Genomic DNA, 24,492 nt, shown 5'->3' with positions numbered 1-24,492 from the left:
TTCACTTTATTAAGGATAATGTAACATCAAGATATGTTGTGTTCTGTAGCTTTGTGATTTGTTTAGGGGATATATTTAGCTTTTGAAAAATGCATATTTGTATGAAGATAAAAGAGTGGTTTAGTGAACAGCGCTCTACTATGTAGAGTTATCTTTTGTAAAGCCTTAGAAGGTCTATTATCTTTTTGAAGTTGGTTTTCAAATGTTATTGTAATGTACTTAGTTAGTATTTTTTCAAAAGTTAGTACAAATAATAATAAAACTGGAGACAAAGGAGTAAAAATGCAATGCTGAAATAGTCTGATTAGAGACTTGCGACTTAACGGAAGGAAAACACATATGTCAGATTGATAGAGTTGTAGAATATAACTTGTTATAAAAAGCACTGAAGTTATATGCCTAGAAGTTCCTGCTTGAATTTCTTTTTAAATACAATGATTGTATGATGAGCACATGTGATCAGTAGCTGTTGATCTTATTCATGATTGCTTACACAGCTCTGATTATCATTATTGCAATGGAAGGTTGTTTTGAGAAAGAAATAAAGAATATCTTGAGAAACTCTAGAGTGGGATACTAACATGAGCAAAGCACCCGATAACATTTTTGTTTGGAGCAATTTACCAAGTGCTGTTCGTGTCTCTTAATCTTCTTTCCATATTGGAAGTAAATTAGATTGGAAAATATTGCATTTTTCATGTTTTTGTTTGGTTTAATACCTTCTTTTAGTATACAAGACAGAACTTACAAGTCTACGACAAGAGCTGAACCTTAAATGTGGGTGGGTATGGTTACATTAAATAAGGCAGCTGTATTATTTTATTGTGAATTATATGAAGTGACTGGAATATTTAACCCTCTATGAATAGAAAAACATATTTTAACTTTGGTGCAGTACAGTAACTGCACATTATTGTTATTATTATTATTATTATTATTATTATTATTATTATTGTTACTACTACTTATCTTTTTATTACTGTTTTTTTAAGTATGCTACAGTAACTGCACATTATTATTATTATTATTATTATTATTATTATTATTATCATTTGTTACTGCTTTTTTTTTAGCACAGTACAGTACACTATTACAGTGAGACCCCTATATTCGTGTTCTCCTGATTCACAGACTCACGGATTTCTCTCTGGACCATATCTACCCATTATTCATGGGAAATTCGCCTATTCACAGTATTTTTCTATGAGAAATATCCACAAATTCCTGGGTTTTTTTTATCAATTTCATCATAAAATGCAATTTTTGTGATAAAACTATTAAAAAAACCAGGTATACAAATTTTTAGTGGGTTTTTCTAGAGTTTTACCTTCCAAAATAGGTCGTTTTCAGTGTTTTACAGGGGTTCCAACTATTCACAGATTCTAAACATTTGCGGGGGTCCTGGTACGCATCCCCCGGGAATACAGGGGTACCACTGCATAGTGTGCTTAGAGAGCAACTGACCTAAGGGGTTAAGTAACTATAGTCAGGTGTTTCTGGACACTGCATGGAACTACGTATTAATCTTTTCAAGGAGATGGTCTCTAGCTTTGACATTATATTGCTTCTGAGAACTAGGCCTAATGATAAATAGCATTTTATTCTCATTCTCACACATTAAGTCTTTGATAATACACTAGTTAGCCATTCAAGTATTACTAAACCAAATATAAATGTGTTGTTTCCTGTGTATCCAACCGCAAGAAGTAATATTTATGTGTAAATCTATCTACAGTTCGTATGTAGATAACATTTTTCCTATGCTCAAGTCAAATGAATGTACATAATCCTTCAAATTTTGACTTCACAGTGTTGCAATCTACATGAACCAATTGATAATTCTATAAAACAAAACTTGATGGTTTATGAGTGACTCAAGTCCTTTTTATGAAGAGACCACAGCATCTAAAGCATCTAAAGTTCATCTAAGCGCAAAGTGTTGTATAGGGACCCCTAAAGTATTTTTAATAATTATCATATATTTTACATTGAATGAAAATGGAATTTATGTTGTATTAGTTTATAACCATATGTGAATCTTGTATTGGTAGAATCTTGATGTTCATTTGCTCTTTTGTCTGGACAGAAAGTGCACAAAACAGACGATAGCAGATAGAAATAATTATGTCTAATCCTGTCAAATCAGAACCTGACTTGAAAATAATGATAATGATGCTGATATACAACCAAAGAAGTACAGAATGACAGATTTCTAAATTCAGTATCTTTGCCCTTATTGTAATAAACATCCGCATTAAGTACTAAACATACTGTATTCTTGTGTAAACTTGAATATAACCAGAAAGTGAGATGGCACTGTATTGAAATAACTGAATAGAGATATAAGGGGAAATTCGTTAATAATCAGATTTACGTTTGATTTTAGAGATCTTGGATTGTAGCAGCAAAATCACTTGCAGTTACCTTTATGATGTTCATTGAATGGCAGAAAATGCAGCTTTGGTTACTGGTCACCCATTTATGAGTACATTGCTTTGTTTTTTATGGAAATCTTTATTTCTAGTTTGAAAATGAAATCTGTGGCTTGAAGATAAAACAATCTGGATATCTGTTAAAAAAGGGGTTGATTACAATACCACACACCTACCATTTCTTCACATATGGTTAAAACAAAAACAAAATTTTGTATAACATAGCTATAATGATAGGATTAGCTATCTAATGTATCTAGCTAAATTATTTTTTATATTATACTGTATTGTTAACTGAGTCATTTTAAAGTGACTACCATTGTTTGATGGAATGTTATATTAATGTTAAAATAAAAACAGAAACAAATTAAAATTTTAAGAGATGTAAAGAGTTTGGGAGTAATTTGCATTCATAAATGATGGTACTGTTTTATACAAAGAATACACAAGTAAATCTCATAGCATCCTGAAAAAAGAGGAAGTCTCATCTATTCCTAATAAGTTACCAGCATGAGTACGTACACTGTGCAATGTCTTTTGTGTTTCATATGGAATTGAAAATTCATTGTACTGAGGCTCAGTAGAGTTAATGTGTTTATATTAACTTCCCAGATATTTAAAATGACAGGTAATAAGAGGAAAAATAAACATTTCTTCCAAAATATGAACAGGTTTTATTGTTGTTGTTGGGAAGCTTTCACTCACATGGGCATTAAAAATGGATTATCAGCTCATGCGAGCTTCAGCAGCACACAACCTTGCACAGCCTGGCAGTTGTAGGTCTTTTTGAGACAGTGATGGTCACATAAGCTTTTCACAGTTTTGTAGACTAGAAAATTGATAGTGGTATAAAATAGTTGTAATGTAAAAATATATAATAATATATAATGTAATTACCTGCAAGATGATATTTGCTGTAAGGTTATCACGATGTAATGATAGCATGACTTCAACATTTGCTTTACATCTAATAGTACTTATGTGAATTTATATGTATGAGGAAAAGAAATGATAATTTCTTTTCTTGGTATGAGTAAGTCTGCTTATATTACCAAGGAAAACCAAGAGTGAATACCTTTATGGAGGTATTTCAGTACGACATAGTCTGAATTGAATACTTTTTTTTTTCTGTCCAAAGGATATGGAACTCCTTGTTAATTTCATTTATCTTTTGTATTATATTTTCCTCATGAATGCTGGTAACATTAAGATTTTTTTTTTAAACATGCAAGGTTTGTAGTATACAGAATTTTACTGAGCATGTGTGCTGTATCAGATTGACTTCTAGCTTGAAGGGGTTCTTGTACAATTATATTGGTGTTAGTTGACCTACCTTCACTGATGATTGTTCTATCACAGCTACAATTTTGATGAAATTTTACTACGTACTGTTAAAAAGATTTTTGTTTCACGAGGTTTACTGTTTTGTTGCCTTATACTTCCATGTCCCTTATGGTATACTACTATGGTACATTAGGTTGGCATGAGATTTGTAGTAACTTTCAAATTTAAATCTTTACTGTATGCTAAAGTTTTATGTTTTTATTTTTTTATTTTTAATGTAATGTGTATGCACAGCAGCATTACATATGGTAATATTTCTACAGTTTCGAAAGTCTCAATGTAATCATATTTGGCTTTTCATATGAAAATGTATAGAAGTAACTTTTTCACTGTATGAAAGCAAAGGCTATATATAAATACAGCTAGTGTTTACAAAGAAAATCACAAAAATAGGACATTAGCACAAGCACTGAAAAACGTTGAGCAAAGTCAATTTAAAGAGATACGGTACAGTGACACTGTACTTGCCTTTGGAGTATGAATAGGGTTTCATATCTGGACTAGTATGCTAATACTGTACTATCAGTTATTTTCAACATTGAAACTTTCATGTAAAAAGTAACCTCCATGAATGTACTCAGTCTCTTGAAAAGAACATACAGTTTATTTGGCTACCATAAATTATAGAATTTTGCTTGTACCTTTGAACAGAAACTGCTGTACTTTTGCTGAATAGAAAGTAAATGCTGTACTGATTCTCAAGCCACAAATTTCTTAGTACGTAGTACTATCTCAAATGTTTACCAAAACTCTTTTTCAAGATGAACTTTGAAGTACAGTAATACAATTGGTATTAAAATTCTGAACATAGTAGTAGTACTGATTTGAAATATAGTGACAGCTGAAAGGTATTTTGGATTTAGTACTGCTATCACATGACCAGTATAGTATAAAGTTTAGTTTAAAAACCTTAAGGTAATTGTAGCTTACACCAACCTTATAATTTTCAGTCTTTTTCCAAATTTGGTTATGTTTAACCTAATAAAAGTAGCAGAAAAATTATTATGAACTGAACAGAAAGATACTGCATCTTAGAAAGGTCCTTGAAAAATTATAAGATACTAAATGAATCATGTACTCAATATGGTATGAATCAAGTACATTGCTTTCTTAAGATTATGGTATTTAAAATATTTTTCATGTAAAAAGTACCTGGAAGATACAGAAAATTGAATTAGCGTTATTTTGAAGTTTTAATGTATTTGAGAGTTTATGATGTATATTAGCAGCAGTATTATTTCCCGATCATAGTTGTATTATCAGGTGTAATTAGAAAAACAAGACTACAACCCTTGTGTCAGGATTCAGGAGGGCATTCTCATTTGTAACTTTCTTGAGCCCCAGTTGACTGAATGTCAGGGAGAGTGTATTCCTCGTCTCAAAAGAGAAATTTCAGTCGTTTAGGTCCTCCGTCCATCTCCTGTGCACTGCTGCATACAGAACAACGAAGGCATAAAGGGTCACTCCAGCGATGACAACTAGGATACAGGCAAACACAACACTTAAGAAGCCCTCATCAATACCTGGAAGTAGTTTCTTAAATTTATTCTTGATTAGCATTTATGAAAGCTAATGGTTTTTGTAAAGAGTTGAAAATTTGATACTAATTATATATATATATTATTTTTTTATATATTCACTGTTATTGTTTTAACTTTAGGTTTAAAATATTTGTAGTTTTGAAAGAATTCCCAGAATTTTTTTTATCAATTGATGTTGCAGACTGGTACGTCACAGTCTCTCAAGGATTACATTGCATTCTTTTAGTTTTTCTTTATATTTAATGATGATGTTTGTATGTTGAAAAGTTTCTTTTGTTTCACCATTTCTATGTTAAAACCACTATAAACATGGAAGGCTAAAAGCTGAATCACACTAAGCAATTATTAGATGAAATCCTATAAATTATGGTAAAAACTATATATTAATCTGTTTTTTGTTTTCTGGTTAGTTCATTTGTCATTTTATAGTGCTTCATTTTTCCCCCTGACAGCCTTTTCCGCCACTTTTCAGGTTTATTGCTTTTGTCGTGGTTCATAGGATTTACTATGGCTGGCAAATTATTATTATTAATATTTTTATTAATGACATAACTTCCAAATTCTCATAAGGCTTGTCAGAGGGATTGCTTCTTGAATCATAGGGGAAAATTGGAGCAACGTAAATTTACAGTAATAGAATACTAAGCAAGGAGATACCAAAAGGAATGGATGAAAAGGAATAGGCAGAGGCAGCGCAGCCAGGGTTGAAGTTACTCAGCAAAGAACTTTTGTAACTATCCGCAGTATGTCATGCTGTCACTCACATTGAATCAATGTGCACGCTTACCAAATCTATGGTATGTAATGTACTTCAGTAGATTTAAAAAATGCATTTTTGTTTTAACATAATTTGAATAGATATCTATGGATTACTAATGCATAAATAGTTCTGATATAGCAGCTTTGGAAAATACCTCATTGAAAAGTATTTGAATGTATTTTATATTAGTCATTTCTATACCTGATTTCTTTTTTCCTCCTGTACGGTCATTGACTATGGCTTTCATCTGCCGAAGTCGTTCTCGTAGCTCCTCCACATTCTCCTCTCCATTTTCCTCACCAACCCCTGTAAGAAATACCTTCCATTAATAATTATTATTACTAGACAGATTCCACTATATAATTTGATATCCTCCTTATTCCTTTCTTGGTAACAAGGCAATAGTATAAAGGCTATTTTTGTATTTAATCAAATTGTTTAAATTGACTTCCAACTCTTTGTATACACAATTAAAATATGAAAAAATATTTTTAGGAGATGGTCATGAAGTACGTACTCATAATGGCGCTCTCATTAAACTTCTTAAAACTGATAACTCTTTAAAAGATGTATTATAGTTTGGTGTGAATATAAAAAAGTAATTGATTGATATAGAATATGAAATACTGTCTCCCAGGGTAATTATCTACGAATATATTTAAACTGATGTCTTATTGGCTGTGTAATAACTTCCTACAAAAAATGGTAAAATTAATTTACGTTTGTCCTATATTTATCACACTTGCAAACTTTTCAAATATATTCTGAGTAAGAGTGTTGTTTTATAAGTTATCGCTGAACACCTTGTGTACATACACGGAATACAAACAGTAAATATTGTACAGTACTGTACTGTATATGTTTACAAATTTATAGGAAGTACTATTTTGAACATATATGTACAATATTTTCTTATATTGTAAAGTTTCAATTGAGGGGAAATTTGAATACATTTTTATTTCCAAATTTTGTAAAATGAAATTTGTTTAAGTACCTCATAAAACTGATTAAACTACGTATATACATGCACATTTCTCTTGTTTGAACTGAGAAAATGAAGTGCAATTCGTTGATTATATATGTTACTTATTTTCTCTTATTGTATTTCATTTGTAAAATATTTTCTTGAAAGTTGATTATGAAAGTAGACTACATGAATATCCTTGCTTTTCTTTAAGAAAAAGTAGACAACATGAACTTTCTTTCCTTTTGAGGGTAAAAGATGTATGCAAGAAATTCTTTCCATTCAGTGTTACTGGCATATTCATAAACAGATACGTATATAAGTAGAAAGGAGGCCTAAACAGTTGAAATAGTCATCAGTGCCATAGTTTTGGAGCCATGAGCTGCCCATATAAAATGTTCATGACTGTACTGTGCTTTCATGACTTACCTGTGTAAACTGAGTGAGCTGCAGGTCTGTTTCGAACGCCTTCATAGTTCTCCATGTCTCTGTCTGCAATGTAGAGAGAAATAAGAATCATATATATAATACAAAATTATACAAAAGACAAGGGACTGAGAACTGAAGTAAACAAACAAGTAGTTGGGCTATGAACAACTGAACTGACGAGGACTGATCCAATAATATATGTCTGTATTCTTATCAATTCCCCAGCCTTGAAGATGCATCGATGGCAATAATTTTTATATACCTTAAGACATGCCTTTGCCTCTTTGCCTTGTGATATTTACATTATATATATATATATATATATATATATATATATATATATATATATATATATATATATATATATATCCAAACAGCGGTGGCCACAGCCGGATATACATCAATGAGGAGAGAGGACATAAAGACTTGATAAAAGGGTCAATTTATTCCCGACGTTTCGTAATGTCTTCATTACATTTTCGAGGGCTGTACAAAATAGATAGCATAAAATAAATTACAATAAAGCTAAAAATTTGAGATTTAAAAGTTGCAAATTATTACAAACTTAAAATATTAAAAATACTAAAAAGACAACTTTAAAAACAAAAAACGTAAACTAAACAGGACAAAAATTATTAAAATAAGTAAAAAAAAAAACGAATGAAACAAAAACAATAATAAGACATATTCAAGTAAAGTAAAACTGGACCAACCTATTCAGCGGCAATGCCAAGACTGGAGATAAAAGAAAGAAACTAAGAAGGTACAGTGTGCCAGCAGAGGTTTGACTATTCAACAAGGGGACGAGTCATTTAATCATTAACGATTCTAAGATTGTCAAATCGTGGCTGTTGGAAGCTCGTCCTACAACTGTAAAGTCCTTGTTTTCAATGGAGGTTTTACATATTTTCGAATGATTTCTAATATTAGAAAACTCTGGGTTTGCAATTTTGCTGCCTGTCCTATAACTTACTCCACGATGTGAATCTATGCGTGCGTACCTTCAGAAGCCTCGAAAATGTAATGAAGACATTACGATATTATATATATATATATGTATATATATATATATATATATATATATATATATATATATATATATATATATATATATATATATATATATATATATATATATATATATATATATATATATATATATATATTTATGTATGTATATATATAAGCGAATACCACAGGAAAATGATAGTCAGAAATCCAAGTGCTTTCGTCTTTACTAAGACATTGTCAAGGAGCTAATGAAATACAATTGGAGAGAAAGGTCTCAGGTACACAACAAGATCAAGAATACCAGATGGTTAATTGTCAAAAGGGTAAAAATTAAGAGAGATAATCCAGGATTATCTGATATCACACCCTCACAAACTTAAACAGATTTGACCCTAACCGAAATTACAATAATCTTTACAGTCCAAAACATGTAAAAACTGAATATATTAATTTTGTTGCTTATATTTATCTACAATTTTTTTCATTATGAAAGCATCAAGTTTAAATAAACCAAGACGTAAATTTAAAACATTTCTATTATTTGACTTGATGAAATAAGATTCAATGATATTCCTTTTAACTATGTCATTACATGGGATTAAGGCTCTTGCTTGACTCCAGTTAATAGGATGATCTAAATATCTCATATGTACGAATAATGCATTCGATATTTGCTCAGTTCTCACAGAATATTGGTGCTGTTTGAGACGTTGTGAAAGATTTACCGGTCTGTCCGTAATAAACTTTATCACACTTTTTGCAAGGAATTTCAAATATGCAGCCTGGAAGATCTTTAGGAGAATTTTTGATTACTAAACTCTCGACATTAATATTTCTGAAAACAACGTTTACGTTAAAAAGCTTTAAAATTCTAGGAATATCTAAAAACCTTTCATCATAGGGTAATTTTAGAATGTTATGCTTTAAATTCAAGTTTGTCATTAGTTGAATAAAATATTTTTCTAGCTCTTTTCCATGCCATATCTACAAAAGTCCTTGGGTATTTAAGTTTCAATGCAATATCATAAATAGTTTTAATTTCAGCGTCAATAAACTGCGGGGTACAGACACGTAAAGCGCTTAGGAACATCCCAGAAGAAACATAATTTTACATTTTGATGGTGATTGGAGTAGTAATGAACAAGAGGCAATGTTAGTTGATTTCCGAAAGACTGAAAAGGTGAAATTTCTATCATTTCTATGGACAGTTACATCAAGAAAATTCAAATTACAATTTCTTTCTTCCTCTAAAGTAAATTTTATAGAAGGGACTAAATTATTGAGATTATTAAGGAATTCCTGGAGATTTCCGTGAACTGGCCAAATACAGAAATTTTCTGTATTTGACAGTCTTAGTAAAGACGAAAGCACTTGGATTTCTGACTATCATTTTCCTGTGGTATTTGCTTATTTAATGAAGTCACGTGCATCTACTGTGATTTTTTAAGATATTATATATATATATATATATATATATATATATATATATATATATATATATATATATATATATATATATATATATATATATATATATATATATATATATATATATATATATATATATATATATATATATATATATATATATATATATATATATATATATATATATATATATATATATATATATATATATATATATATATATATATATATATATATATATATATATATACACGTGTATATATATATATATATACACGTGTGTATATATATATATATATATATATATATATATACACGTGTATATATATATATATATATATATATATATATATATATATATATATATATATATATATATATAACCAGTCCCTGGTTATCGGCAACGGCTCGTCCAGCGCCATAAAATCCAGTTATCGGCACCATAAGGCACCTTAAAATACCTAACAGAGGTGCCATAATGGTGCTTATGGTGCCACCATAAATTGCCGAATTTCGGTTAATGGCGGTTTTCGCTCATCAGCACCCCCTCGGGAAGGGAACCCCTGCCGATGACTGGGGACTGCCTGTATACATACTATATGCATTAAGCTACAAATGTCCTTTAATATCCAATTCACTCTACCTTGGAATTAGCATAGTTTAATATATGTTAACCAAAGGAGAATTTTTTAGATGATAATAATTTCATCCTCGTGGATTCAAACCAGCGAACACAGGAGAAATCAGGACTCCGGTGAGCTTACCGACTCGGCCAAGTCAGTAACGTCACTGACGGTAGGGCGAATTGGATATTAAAGGATATTTGTAACTTAATGCATGTATGTGAACCACAGTGATGTGATAAAAATTTATATATGTGTGTGTATACATATATATATATATATATATATATATATATATATATATATATATATATATATATATATATATATATATACAGGCAGTCCACGGGTTACGACGGCTCCGGCTTACGACGTTCCGAGGTTACGACGCTTTTTCTTAAATATTCATTGAAAAATCCGCCCTGGGTTACGACGTTTGTTCCGGCGTTACGACGCTGACGCTTCCGACGCTCCGAGTTAACGATGCTTTTAAAAAACGCATACTATGATAAAAATCCTTTATAGTTTAGCACAGTATATTAATAAAAATAAGTTTCTGGTTAGATTACAACAAAAATTTTGAGGTTATGATGATTTTCGACACTTTTTATGTCGTATTTTTCGAATTTTTTTAGTGACGCCTCATATGCGGAACTAGTTTCCGAGCGAATGAATAAATACTAGCTTGCGATGCGCAAAGTTTATAACAGTCCAAAAGCGCAAATAATGAAAAAATCATTGCTTGTTTCCAGTAATAATAATAAAACGAAGTTTCTGGTTAGATTACAACGCAAATTCCAAGTATCCAAAGAGAGACATTATCCAGTAATTTGATCAGAGAGAGAGAGAGAGAGAGGCGTCTTGGCAACAATGGTCTTGGGGATTGAGGTAATGTTTATTTTCTGAACTGATAGGACAGAGAAGTGTTCGTTTCATTAAACGGCCTCTTGACTCATGCCAGTAAATGTTTTGTTGATACTAATATATAAGCCTATTTAAAGATACGTTTACTTTAATTAGTCTATATGATACGTAAATAGTAATCAACTGTTCTTGTAGCCCTCAAGATTTGGCAAAATCACTCCAGGTAGTACATAAAACTTCAAGAATGTAGTGTCACCAGAGGATTACAATAGTTTTTACCTTCAAGAACCAGCATTTTTTTATGAAAATAACTCCAGGTTGTACATAAAACTACAGGAAACAACATATAGTGTAACCAAAGGATTACAAGTAAGGTTTTTATAACTTTTTATTAGTTTAAGACATTTTTCCAACGTCGTTCCGGCTTACGACGATTTTCGGGTTACGACGCGTCTTAAGAACGGAACCCCCGTCGTAACCCGGGGACTGCCTGTAAATATATATGTGAATATATATATATAGTATACATATATATTATATTATTTATTTATTTTCATTTATTAATATTTTTATTTATTATTTATAGATATTATTAATTATTTTATTTTTATTAGACCTTATATATATATATATATTATATATATATATATATATATTCATGCTGACGTCAGCTCATCCTCATTCTGCAATTAATAATAATATAAGCACGATACATCACATTCATTAAATTCCACATAAAAAAATTACATAAAAAATTAAAACTGTACTAAATCTAAAGTAAAAAAAGGAGGAAAAGATCAAATAAATTACATATATGAAAATATTTTAAAATTAAAATTAATAATATTTTGCATTCACCTTCCCACTTTGAATGCAAATACCTCTGCTGTGCCTCTCTCTCTGGCCTGAGTTTCTTTGGGCGTGTAGCTATAGCCGTTTCTCTGCTCTCGAATAGGTGGTTATTAATTTTAATTTAAAAAAATTTTTATATATGTACTTTATCTTTTCCTCCTTTTTTTACTTTAGATTTTGTACATATTTTTAATTTTTTATGTAATGTTTTTTAATGTTTTTTTTATGTGGAATTTAATGAGTGATGAATTAATATTATTATTTATTGCAGACTGAGGATGTGCTGATGTCAGCATGAAACGTCTCTTATTGTAATAAACTATAACCCTTTTCCTGCTGGTTTATGTTGGGGCTTCCTTTGCTGCTATTACCTCGAAGATGTCCTGACGTGTATATATAAATATATATATATATATATATATATATATATATATATATATTATATATATTTATATATATATATATATATATATATATAAATATATATATATATATATATATATATATATATATATATATATATATATATATATATACGTATATATATATATATATATATATATATATATATATATCTATATATATATATATACGTATATATATATATATATATATATATATATATATATATATATATATATATAATATATATATATATATATATATATATATATATATATATATATATATATATATATATATATATATATATATATATATATATATATATATATATATATATATATATATATATATATATATATATATTTAAATATATACACGTCAGGACATCTTCGAGGTAATAGCAGCAAAGGAAGCCCCACCATAAACCATGAGTGTATATATACTATATATATATAATCTATAGATATATATATGTATATATACATCCAAGGGCAGGCAGGTGACGACCAAGGAATACATCAAATCAGGCGTTGACTGAAGGAAACAGGCCAAATCTACATAGTTCTTTATTCCAATGTTTCGTAATAACATTTATTACATCTTCTGGGAATCTGTCAATTAATTAAAATGATATTATAAAGCAATCTTAAATTTCCTAAAAATTAAAAAAATCGTAAAAAAGACTAAAATTTACTAAAATATACAATTACAGAAAATTATTATTTAAAAGCTGGAACCGCCAACCAACCTTAAGTTAAGAGAGAGAAAGACTGAATGATAGGAGACAAAAAAAAGGGAGACATGTTATTACGAAACGTTGGAATAAAGAACTATGTAGATTGGCCTTTTTCCTTCAGTCAACGCCTGATTTGATATATATATATATATATATATATATATATTATTATATATATATATCTATATATATATATATATATATACAGTTGTACCTTGACCTGCGAGTTAAATTCGTTCCCCGGCTGAGCTCGAGCTCGTAGCTCAATCACACATCAAATCAATTTTCCCCATTGAAAATACTTATAATGCTCTTAATCCATTCCAACCCTCAAAACACCACACCCTTTTTTATGTTTCATGTTATTGAATAAGGAAAATACATTTCAAAATAACAAATATTGTATAAAAACACAAGTATGTAAAGATATAATAAGGTTTCATACACTGTACAGGTAGTGTTCAAGTTACGATAATTCGTCCTACGATAACCTGATTTTACGAGAGACCGAATTACATTAACCTAACTTTGTCCCATCTTCTAGATACCTAAATAAGTTAAAACATCAAAAGAGAATGATGAAAGTATTGTTTTAACGTTATACTCCTTGCGTAAATGTGTACAGCCTGGAATAACCGAACGAGAAAACTTTTTTTTGCTTAGTATAACCGAATTGGATAACAACATCCGTTTGGCTGGCATTTCAACCATCATACGATAGTAATCTACAAAGAAATATACGTTAAACTTAAACCAAGTTGTAGCTGAAACTGAGAAAACTGTTCAAGCTGCCAATGACTCTTATCATGCATCAGCAACAAGGATGAAACTCCCGCAAACTTATGCCATCAAACAAAACTATAGATAAAATTGAGAGAAAATATTTTTAATCAAAACTACTGGGCTCGAATGAACACATTTTACTGTTGTTTTCTCGCCGATAAAAGATAAATATAATGAAAATAGCGATTGGAATCATGTAATTTTTTTACTCAATAAACATGCCGCCAACATGATCTGTTAACGAAAAAAATAATTTAGTGTATTCAAGTCATATTTTGGCTTAAAAACACGTCGTATAACGAAAAGTTCCCTTGTCCCATATAATTCAAGTATCTAGATATTCATTTATTGTATGCTAACTAGAAGCAAGAGAATTCGCTCAGAATTGAGTTAGATATGGCAAAACAAACTCGTATTTGCCATCAGCTGATATCCAAACCAAAGCATTGACCGCTATGCTGGTAGTATTTTATAATACAGCAATAAGAGAATAGTACAGTATTATTGGATACAGTGAAGTAATGTATAATTTTATTAAAGATTCATGGAAAAGAAGCATATTTACTTTTTCTTCTTTGCTTATCTTAATTTTTGTCACTACGCCTTTTAAGTAGCAGCGGCATCTTGAGCTCGTACCTCAATTTTTTGCTTGTGTAACAAAACATAAAATTGACCGAGTGACAACTCGTACCTCGGAAAACACATACATTAATTAACTTGTAGCTCAAGGTACCACTATATATATATATATATATATATATATATATATATATATATATATATATATATATATATATATAAGAAGTAGACGAACTATTAAGAAATGTAGAAATGTACCATTTTGTTTTATGTCATTCTCTTAAATTCTCAGGTCAGTGAAACAGTTACCATCAATTTTCACCTAAATAAATCATTGCTGCATATATGTTGAATGACATATTAAATACGAAGTATAATAACAAGGTGTGATCCGACCTCCAGCTTGCTCGGGGCGCTGCAAGATTTGCCACTGACGCTCATTATATTCTTAATTTGACGTGATGTGGTCTTTGTAATCAATACTCATTATTAGTAGTACTACTCATACTAACAGCAGGATCATATAAAAAGGACACAAATTAAACACGTTCATATATTCTCAATTATAAGTGGAAACGCAAAATAATTGAACAGAACTATAGCCTCTTAAATTCAGTACATCAAATAAATTAAAAAGAGCTAAATCGCTAAAATCTACGGACAGATAGCCCGTTGTTTCACCTACAATAATAAAAATACAATATATTTTATTAGAAATAATTTTTCTGTACTGTTTAATATGCGCATTATTCATTTTTTTATATTTTCATTCCAATAGACAATTCATAAACATCCTTTCCTGAAATTCTTGTACGTATCTTTGACTCAAAGCAAACAAGCGCCTCAACGGCGTGATCGGTATGGTCTTGACCTGCCACCTCGGCGGCCGCGAGTTCGATTCTCGAACATTCCATTGAGGGGTCAGAGGTGTGTATTTCTGGTGATAGAAGTTCACTCTCGATGTGGTTCAGAAGTCACGTAAAGCAGTTGGTCCCGCTGCTGAATAACCACTGGTTCCATGCAACGTAAAAACACCATACAAACAAACAAAGCAAACATCTTTTCAGACCTTTTTAAGACCTTTCCTACCCCCCAACAACAACAACAGTAGTTTGTAGGCTTTCTCCCCGAGTAAGCGATAACAGTATGTAACATGTGGCAAACGTGCCTTAATAAACTCTGCAAGAAAGTCCTGCATACTTTGTTGTTGTTGTTTTTGTTGTTGTTGTTGTAGGGGGGGTTGGAAAGCCCTATGGAAAAACTTAAAAAGGAATTTTCGGATGGAATATTTAGAATTCAAATATAAAAAAAAAAAAAATAATGTGCATATTAAACAGTACAAAAAAATTGCTTCTAATAGAATATCGTGTATTTATTTTCATTTTCGTTGGTGAAACAACGCTCTAGTTGACCGTTGACTTTAGCACGTGCCCCGAGTAAGCTGAAGGCCGGATCACGCCATGTTTTTTAAAAGTATTACAGTGCTCTGTCGTTGCATTTAGCAGTAGTGTAGTTTCTGTAGAAATGCCACTTTAACCACGTCAAAATCTTCACTGCTGTTTAGACTTGCGATAAGTTTCCTCAACAGACTGCCTTCTTTATGATTTTTTTTTTTTTTCGTTTGGCTGAAGATAAATTCTAAGGTTGAGAACGAAAAGGGCCAATGTCATAAAACCATGTTTTCAGAAAAACGCATTTAAAATATTGCTTCCTTTATTAAAATTCAGGTAAGTACAGCAAACAAAGGCTGTTTTTTTTTTTGGTGATTGCTTAACTTATAACATTGGCCATTATAGCACTGAAACAGAGATCAATTTCTAGTTTATTGACGGTCTTAACTACAATCAGCCATTTTTTGACATTGGCCCTTTTAGTTCTCAGCCCTAGAATTGTTATTAGAAGAACATGAACACACCATTTTCGTTCTCGTATTGCAATCAGAATTGTCTGAAATATTTCTCAGCACAGTTTGGTACCATGGTATTAATTTGACCTTAATTTTTTTCCCTTTTTAGCCCAAGTTAATGTGAGTGGAAACTTGGAAGCAACTGCTCAAATTACGGTAGACACTAGACTCAGGAGTACTTTAAGCGTGAATGATTAGCGTCAAAAGATCTTTGGGTGAGTATACTTGTATCTCTTACCCTTCTTTTGAAAGCAAATGCACTTTTCAAATTTACTTCAAGAAAGTGCAGACTCATCCTTGGTTTCATTGTAGTATTCAGTTAATTTTGTCAACAGCAAGTCCGTAATTTAAAAATTTTAAGATATTTCATGGTCAAGAAAATTCTTTTTTCGTAGACTCGTTCCCTCGTACAACGAAAATCCAAAAAAATATCGTTAGTATCAACACTTAAAAAATATCGTTAGTATTAACACTTAAATATAAGTAGACTTATACTCCAGTTCAGGTATAGTTAAAATCTAACTCGGCCTGTCAACAAATCAGTTATTTTTATTTATGTTTCTTTAAAAAAAATCAAGAAGTCAACCAGTTCTTGATATATGAAATCACCAGGGATTATTTTTCCGTCGTCATCTATTACACCAGCAAGAAATCCATACAGTTTATTTCTTAGTATTTGCCGCTTCCCCGATGTTCTGGTTCTGACTGTAAAAGTCGAAGTAAGCGTTTCTTATCACGTGATTGTAATGGTTCTCTACAGTTCTATATTCTTTCTTTGTAGTTTCAGTCTTCAACATTTTCCAGACTCATTTACGTCTTTTTTCCGCTATACAATTTCTTTAAAATGTCTCTCCACTGAAAGAGAATAATCAGTCCTCAACGTATAAATTTTCATTCAACGGATACGTTCATTTTATTGACTTTTCTTTGCCAAACTTATTTAGGTCATTTTCCGTTCAAAAATTTCTTTTAAGTGTCTCTCCACCGAACCAGAATAATCAGTCCTCAACGTATAAATTTTCCTTCAAAGAGCACATTCACTTCCTCATTTTCTAAACATTTATAACGCAGTCATCACGATCAGCACTTGATAACTCTAAAGTTACCATGAACCACAAGAAGTATTTATGCCCAGATTTATTTACCGAGTCACACCGTAATGGAAATTACTCGAAGAAGATCTGAATCTATCCCAAAAGTTTATTTTCTTTGATACGTAGGTCTTCAGCTCTGATAATCTAAATGTTGTAGACTTAAACTCACTGGTGAGCTAGTGAACTCCTCAATACTAATTCTCGATATGCTATTATTTACCAAGTTGTTACTGTTTTTGTTGTTGAAATAGTCGGTAACTATGCAGATGTTCACCACTGATAATGATTTATTGAAAGAAAACAATGCTCTAGGTCATGGAGGATTGCGACGGGGTGGTGGGGAGGGGGGGGGGGGGGGCGCCCTTGACAAGGTCCCACCCTTGATTAAATCCGCCACTGTTGTAAAGTGTCAATCAGGTTTGATTTCCAAACTCATATAGAAAGTATAACACTTGACCGAAAGGTCTGCAAACAGGCAATGAGAGAGATTCCCCGATTTAATTGTAGTAAGAAATAGTTACCAGGGTTCTCATAGGAGTTTTAAGATAAGAACAGCTGTTGAGAACAAGAAGACCAGTTCCTCCTCCTCCTCCTCCCCCTCCTCCTCCTCCTCCTCACGGCCATTCCCCCGCACAAACTATACCCTCTCTCGGAATACGAAGAAGAGTATAAGCAATAGGGATTATTCTAACCATCTTATCAGGTGCTTAGTCATTTATCCAACATTCAGCAGTATTTATTGTATCAAAACTTTTGAGTTATTTATCAATTCCCTATTTGCTTCGCTTTATCACCAGCTGACTGAATATTTGCCGAACCGTAATGTAAAGCACTAACATTTGTATCTATGATGAGTCTAGTGGCAGCTATTTGTTCTTAACCAAGGTCTAGACTAACCATCCAAGGAGGCTTTGCAATTGATCGAATAACCAAGTTCTAGACCAGAGAGTCTCTAGACCTTGTTTTTAACCATCCAAAGCTTTGCAATTGATCAAATAACCAAGGTCTAGACTAGAGAGTCACTAGGCCTTGTTTTTAACCATCCAAAGCTTTGCAAATTGATCGAATACACCTCCTCACGTTCGGTATATCCCGTCATCTGTCTCGCAGCAAGACGCTTGACCACACTCGGATTGCATGCTTTCGTTTCATGATTGCTTGCACAGTTACCAGGGGCTCACAGATCATCAGTTTTGAAATTGCTTTCTTTCCCAAGATGGTCATACCGTTGTCAGGAGAAGCAAGTCAGCAAATGATACCTGTCACGGATGTCATACGTACCGTTATTGTTGCTTATATACTTGATTTCGAATTTGAGATCCGTAGGGCGGGGGGAGCAGTTCCTGTCAGTTTACTTAATGCGGTGCACTGTAGGCATTACTTAAAGTTCTTTGTAGCGTCCCTTCGGTCCCTAGCTGCAAGCCCTTTCATTTCTTTGACTGTAGCTCCGTTCATATTCCCTTTCTTCCATCTTACTTTCCATCTTCCCCTAATAATTGATTCATAGTGCAACTACTTTGAGGTTTTCCTCCTGTTACACCTTTTAAACTTTTTTTTTTCCGTCAATTTCAGTTTTACCTTTGAATGACCTCATAGGTCCCAGCGCTGGGGCTTTGGCCTAAATTCTATATTCAACTCAATTCGAATTTGAAGATAATGACTTCGTCCATATCTTCCTCACTATAAACATTACAGCGCCTCAGTGGCGTGGTCGGTATGGTGTTGGCGTGCCACCTCGTTGGCCGCGAGTTCGATTCTCGGGCATTCCATTGAGGTGTGAGAGATGTGTATTTCTAGTGATAGAAATTTACTCTCGACGTGGTTCGGAAGTCACGTAAAGCCGTTGGTCCCGTTGCCCAATAACCACTGGTTCCATGCAACGTAAAAACACCATACAAACAAACAAACTAAAAACGTTTCAAACAAATCACTATTTCAGGTTTCATTTTCTAAACGTTACAAACAAATCACTATTTCCTGTTTCAGTTTCCATGATGTACTTTGTTGAGTTATCTTTTACCAAGATATAGGTCTAGATCTTGGCTTCTACCAAGTTAAGAATCCTGGTCGCTGCTTCATCTCTGTTTTACCTCTGTCAGCAAAATCCATAACAGCATTGGTATTAATGGCAAATCTCGCATTAATAACTGGAGTATCTGTAAGGTAATTGGCAACCGCACTTTTCAGTGATTTAATCTAAGGCCAGTGTAGTCTTTTTTATATATAATAAATACCTGGCCTTGACCTTACACGCATAATTTATCTCCTCTTTGGTTGGAGCAATCATTCTTCCCCAGCGCAATTCCAGTCAATTTAATCGGCGAGATTATGTCAATTCTTGAGCCATTCAACTTTCTTCCCAAGGTTATCTATCAATCGAGTTGTCGTCAGTCTCTTCCGGTACATTTTGAAGTTCAGCAATTCCGGGATGGCGCCAAGCAATCCGTTTGTCTCACAACGTCGTTTCAGTCCCTCAATAGACGTATTATAATATGCATCTCTGTATACAGTATTCATTCACTGCCGTATGCGTTTCCAAATCGTTTAGGGCCGAGCCCAGGCCCGTGGCCAGAAATTTTTTTGTAGGGGCGGGTTAGTTTTTTCCCAAAACTGGACCTTTTCTTCTATATATGTCATTGCATATATGGGTATATTCAAGATGAAATACTTGAAAATGTTATTTTAGTTAAATTAAGAAGAAAATTTGGGTATGAGGTTTATGCCCTTCTTCCCGATTAGATGTTATTCAAAGTACTGACTTTGGTTAACAGAATTTTACTTAAAATCACTAACAAACATGGTGGCCTATATCATATCCCTGTTATCACTCTTGGTTTTCCTACTACTAAAGAATGATGTTGAAGTTTAATAACAAAATTTATATAAAAAAAAAACTTGGCAAAAAACTAAATATTTTTATTTATTACTTTCTAAGTACCTACAGGTCAGTGAAAAGGATGGTCACAAAAAATATGGAGTTCCAAAAATTTTGGGGGAAGGTCGTTCGACCGCCCCGACTCCCTCCCCCACCGTGGGGTTGGTGGCGGGGGGCACCCCACCCCTTCCGTACAGGCCTGGAACCGTTTCAGTACCCTGCTGTTATCGTTACTGATACCGTCCAAATATTGACGTCCCGTCCATTTCTTATCTTTTTTTATATAGAATTTACGATATTTATCAACGTATTTTGTACTAATGTTATTTATGTTTTTTTTTTTTTTTTTTTTTTTCACCGAACGCTCAAACCTTTCAGTGATATGGTCACCATATACTAAATAAAGTTATCGGTCATGCCTCTCGATCAATACTACTTCCTTATCGCCATCCGTATCGTTTATCGTCTTCTCTGAACGAGTCGAAGTGCCTGTAGGTATCGCTAACATGTAGTAAAATGTATCGCAAAATATCGATGCAACGATACAGTTACGAAAGACTTCCTTTCCTGAATGTATATCAGTATTTTTTTTTTCGTTCATCCCGCTCCTGTAATCGATAAAAAGCGCTTATTGTTTGGTTCGATATCGATTATGTCACATCAAAGTCGTGCATTTGTCACTAAAGATATTATTGATAAAACGCTCTTTTTTGGTCCGACATCGATTATGTCACATCAAATTCGTGCATTTGTCACCATAGATATAATTGATAAAAAGCGCTTATTTTTGTTTGACATCGATTATGTCACATCAAATTCATACATTTGTGACCATATATCATTTTTAAAAAAAGCACTTTTCTGGTTTGACATCGATAGTCGCATCAAATTCATGCATTTGTCACTACAGATAACTAATAAACAGCACTTTCCCAGTCGGACATCGATCATGTCACGTAAACATTTATACACTGGCAACTATAGATGCATTCTTTTGTGATAATCTGCATATTTTTGGCTGTAGGAATTCTTTTAGCTAAGTAAGGGGGCCTGATTTTGATCTCCGATATATGTGAGATTATCGTCTCGCCTCAGATCAATATAAATGTCAAAGTGATTTGAACTTATTACAAGCGAAGCGAAGTCTTACTGGAAACGGGCCGGGCTCATTCCTGGCGGCCCGGCACAGCCCGGCACCAACGCTGTTCAAATGCTATGTAATATCTCCAAAAGTATTGAAGATAAAAGAAAAATTCTTTCGGAAGATAAACCCTTACATCTTTCAAGTTTCATCCCATAAAAGATTTATTTTTAAGATATCATAAATTCGCATTTAAATGATATTTTAATTATTGCATTTCTGGCGGCCGGCACAGCCCGGCCTTAACACTAATCAAATGCTAATATCTCCAAAAGTATTGACGATAAAAGAAAAATTCTTTCGGCATATAGAACCTTAGTACATCTTTCAATTTCATCCCATACGAGATTTATATTTTGAAATATAAATTCACATTTAAATTATATTAACCCTTTGATGATTTAACTTGAAGCTTCGCTAGTTATTGCCATTATTGTTTGTTACAGGATAATTAATTTAACAGCACCATTACCCAGTGCTGGTTATCTTTTCCTTGTGTATGTATAGTTGGTGCATGTGGGTAGATATGATTATCCTATAGTAATCCATTACGGCATCAGTAACCAATATGTTCTGACGCCAGTTTTAGTCATTACCAGCAGCTGTAACCGTCCTTCGGACGTGTTAACGAACGCTAATTCATTTGCAAATGACCTGGACGTACATCTTTCCCCAGCCAATGCTACTGCGTCATTGACTGCCTCAGTCAGGCACTGCTGGCCGACGGCAGCCGCATACATGTTGTGACAGGTTGCTTGGGGAGGATTTTCATCACGAGGCCCCCTTAAATGGCCCTTGGTAAAACTCGGCTTATAGTTAAACTCTGATATTGATGTTGAATGCGTTTTAGTCATTTATGTTATGTTAACTCATGGTACCAAATTTAGGCCCTAATTTCCAAAGGGGGCTGCGCCCCCTCCTATCAAGGTCGGGGTAAGTAGGCTACTACCCCCATCTCCCCTGGTCGATAAGTCGAAAGGACGTGGCCTCCTGCCCCCTAATATTGTGGGAAACCTTGGGCCCACATTCCCAAGGGGGGGGGGGAGTTTCTCCCTTTCCTACTGAGGGTACCTTATTACCCCCGTATTATGGGGAGCCTGTTTGTAACTATAGAAACACTTCTACATAGATGTGAACTCTGAAAGTTGTAAAAAATAAGGGGGTATGAAAAAGAGGGGTTATGACCCCCTTAAAAGCGGCCCTCGAATTTCGGATTTCGACTTAAACCTTCCTTTTGGGTGGAGAGGAGTCTATGATGAAAATTTGGTAGCCCCAGCTGCCAACTCCAAAAGTTGAAAAAAATTAGGGGGTCTGACAAAGCGGGGGTTATGACCCCCTTAGAAACAGCCCTCGAATTTCGGATGTTGTCGAAAACCTTTTGGGGGGCGAGGGAGGGGGGAGTCTATGGTAAAAATTTTGTAGTCCTAACTGTCAACTCCAAAAGTTGTAAAAAATGAGGGAATATTATTATTATTATCGTTGTTATTATTTTGTTGAAGAGGATGACTGCATTGTGAGAAATTATTTTATACTGAGTTTTTTCAATTTTTCTTTTTGGTCAATAATTAGCCAATGCTCATATTTCCATGGGTATATTATTATTATTATTACAAAATTTGTGAGTTGACAGTGTAGCAGAGTCAGGGATGGACTGCCCTCTTTTAGAAATGTGTCCAGGTGATAAGTTATTTCCATCGTAAGCCACAAAATTAAAGGTCAATGCTTTTCATCATATAAATCTACCTGAAGATGTTCATATGTAAAAATCAGCTGACTCAGCTGCAACAAGTAAAAAGTTCTACAAAGTTTCTTCAGCTCAATCAAGTTTTCTGTACAGTGTATTATGCCATATGAAACTCTCAGCTGGCTGTGGTGTCCTGTGTTGTTGCGGTGCCAGACACGCGAGCATGGCTTATTTTAACTTAATTAAATAGAATAAAAACTACTAAGGCTAGAGGTCTGCAATGTGGCATGTTTAATGATTGGAGGGCGAATGATCAATATACCAATTTGCAGCCCTCTAGCCTCGGAGATAAGTTAACTGGCTATGAAATAGGCATAGAGTAGAACTACCAATTAGTCTGTCTGATATAAACTCCCATTTCAAGCAGCATCCGTTTCAAGTTGAATAAGTCTAGCCAATTCAGTTTACATGTAGTTTTTTGTTAAAGAAAACTATTGTCTGTCCGCACTTTTTCTGTCCTCCCTCAAATCTTAAAAACAAATGAGGTTAGAGGGCTGCAAATTGGTATGTTGATCATCCACCCTCCAATCATCAAACATACCAAATTGCAGCCATCTTGCCTCAGTAATTTTTTTTCTCTCTCTTTTTAAGGTTAAAGTCAACCCATCATCATGCGTCTGGCAACGCTACGGGAAAAGCCACTACCGGACCGAGGCTGAATGTTTTATGGGGTGTGGCTCATACAGAATATTATACCGAGCCCACCAAAAGATAGATATCGATTTTAGGTGGTCTTGATTATACGCTGTGTTGAAAACTCGATTGCGCCGAAGGTATTATTTACTTGTTTTATTTTATGTTTCAATTATATTTATTTTTTCTCTAGTTGTATATAGTTGCCACTCGCATACTATAGTGTGAGAAAAAAATACGAATTCACCTTTTTTAGCGCTGGAATACAATTTAGGGTTTTACTTTTAGAATGAATAGAAGATTATTTACTTTTAGACTGAATAGAAGATTATTTACTTTTAAACTGAA

At 32.9% G+C, this 24,492-nt stretch overlaps 1 protein-coding gene across 2 annotated transcripts in view; it reads right to left on the bottom strand.

The window, feature by feature from the left end:
- Nucleotides 1-24,492, bottom strand: part of LOC135221088 (uncharacterized) — a 26,923-nt gene continuing 2,431 nt past the window's right edge. For both annotated transcript variants that reach the window (XM_064258885.1, XM_064258886.1), the window contains exons 2-4: nt 7,471-7,533; nt 6,279-6,383; nt 1-5,299 (exon numbers count right to left, since the gene is read on the bottom strand). In XM_064258885.1, the coding sequence (XP_064114955.1) occupies nt 5,169-5,299; nt 6,279-6,383; nt 7,471-7,525 (291 nt within the window). In that variant the 5' untranslated portion in view covers nt 7,526-7,533 and the 3' untranslated portion in view covers nt 1-5,168. The remainder of the gene's footprint in view (nt 5,300-6,278; nt 6,384-7,470; nt 7,534-24,492) is intronic.

This window comes from Macrobrachium nipponense, chromosome 2 (assembly GCF_015104395.2).
Source record: "Macrobrachium nipponense isolate FS-2020 chromosome 2, ASM1510439v2, whole genome shotgun sequence".
Classification (NCBI taxonomy): Eukaryota; Metazoa; Arthropoda; class Malacostraca; order Decapoda; family Palaemonidae; genus Macrobrachium; species Macrobrachium nipponense.
The sequence above is the reverse complement of the archived record's forward strand: the minus strand, read 5'-3'. Positions and strand labels throughout refer to the sequence as shown.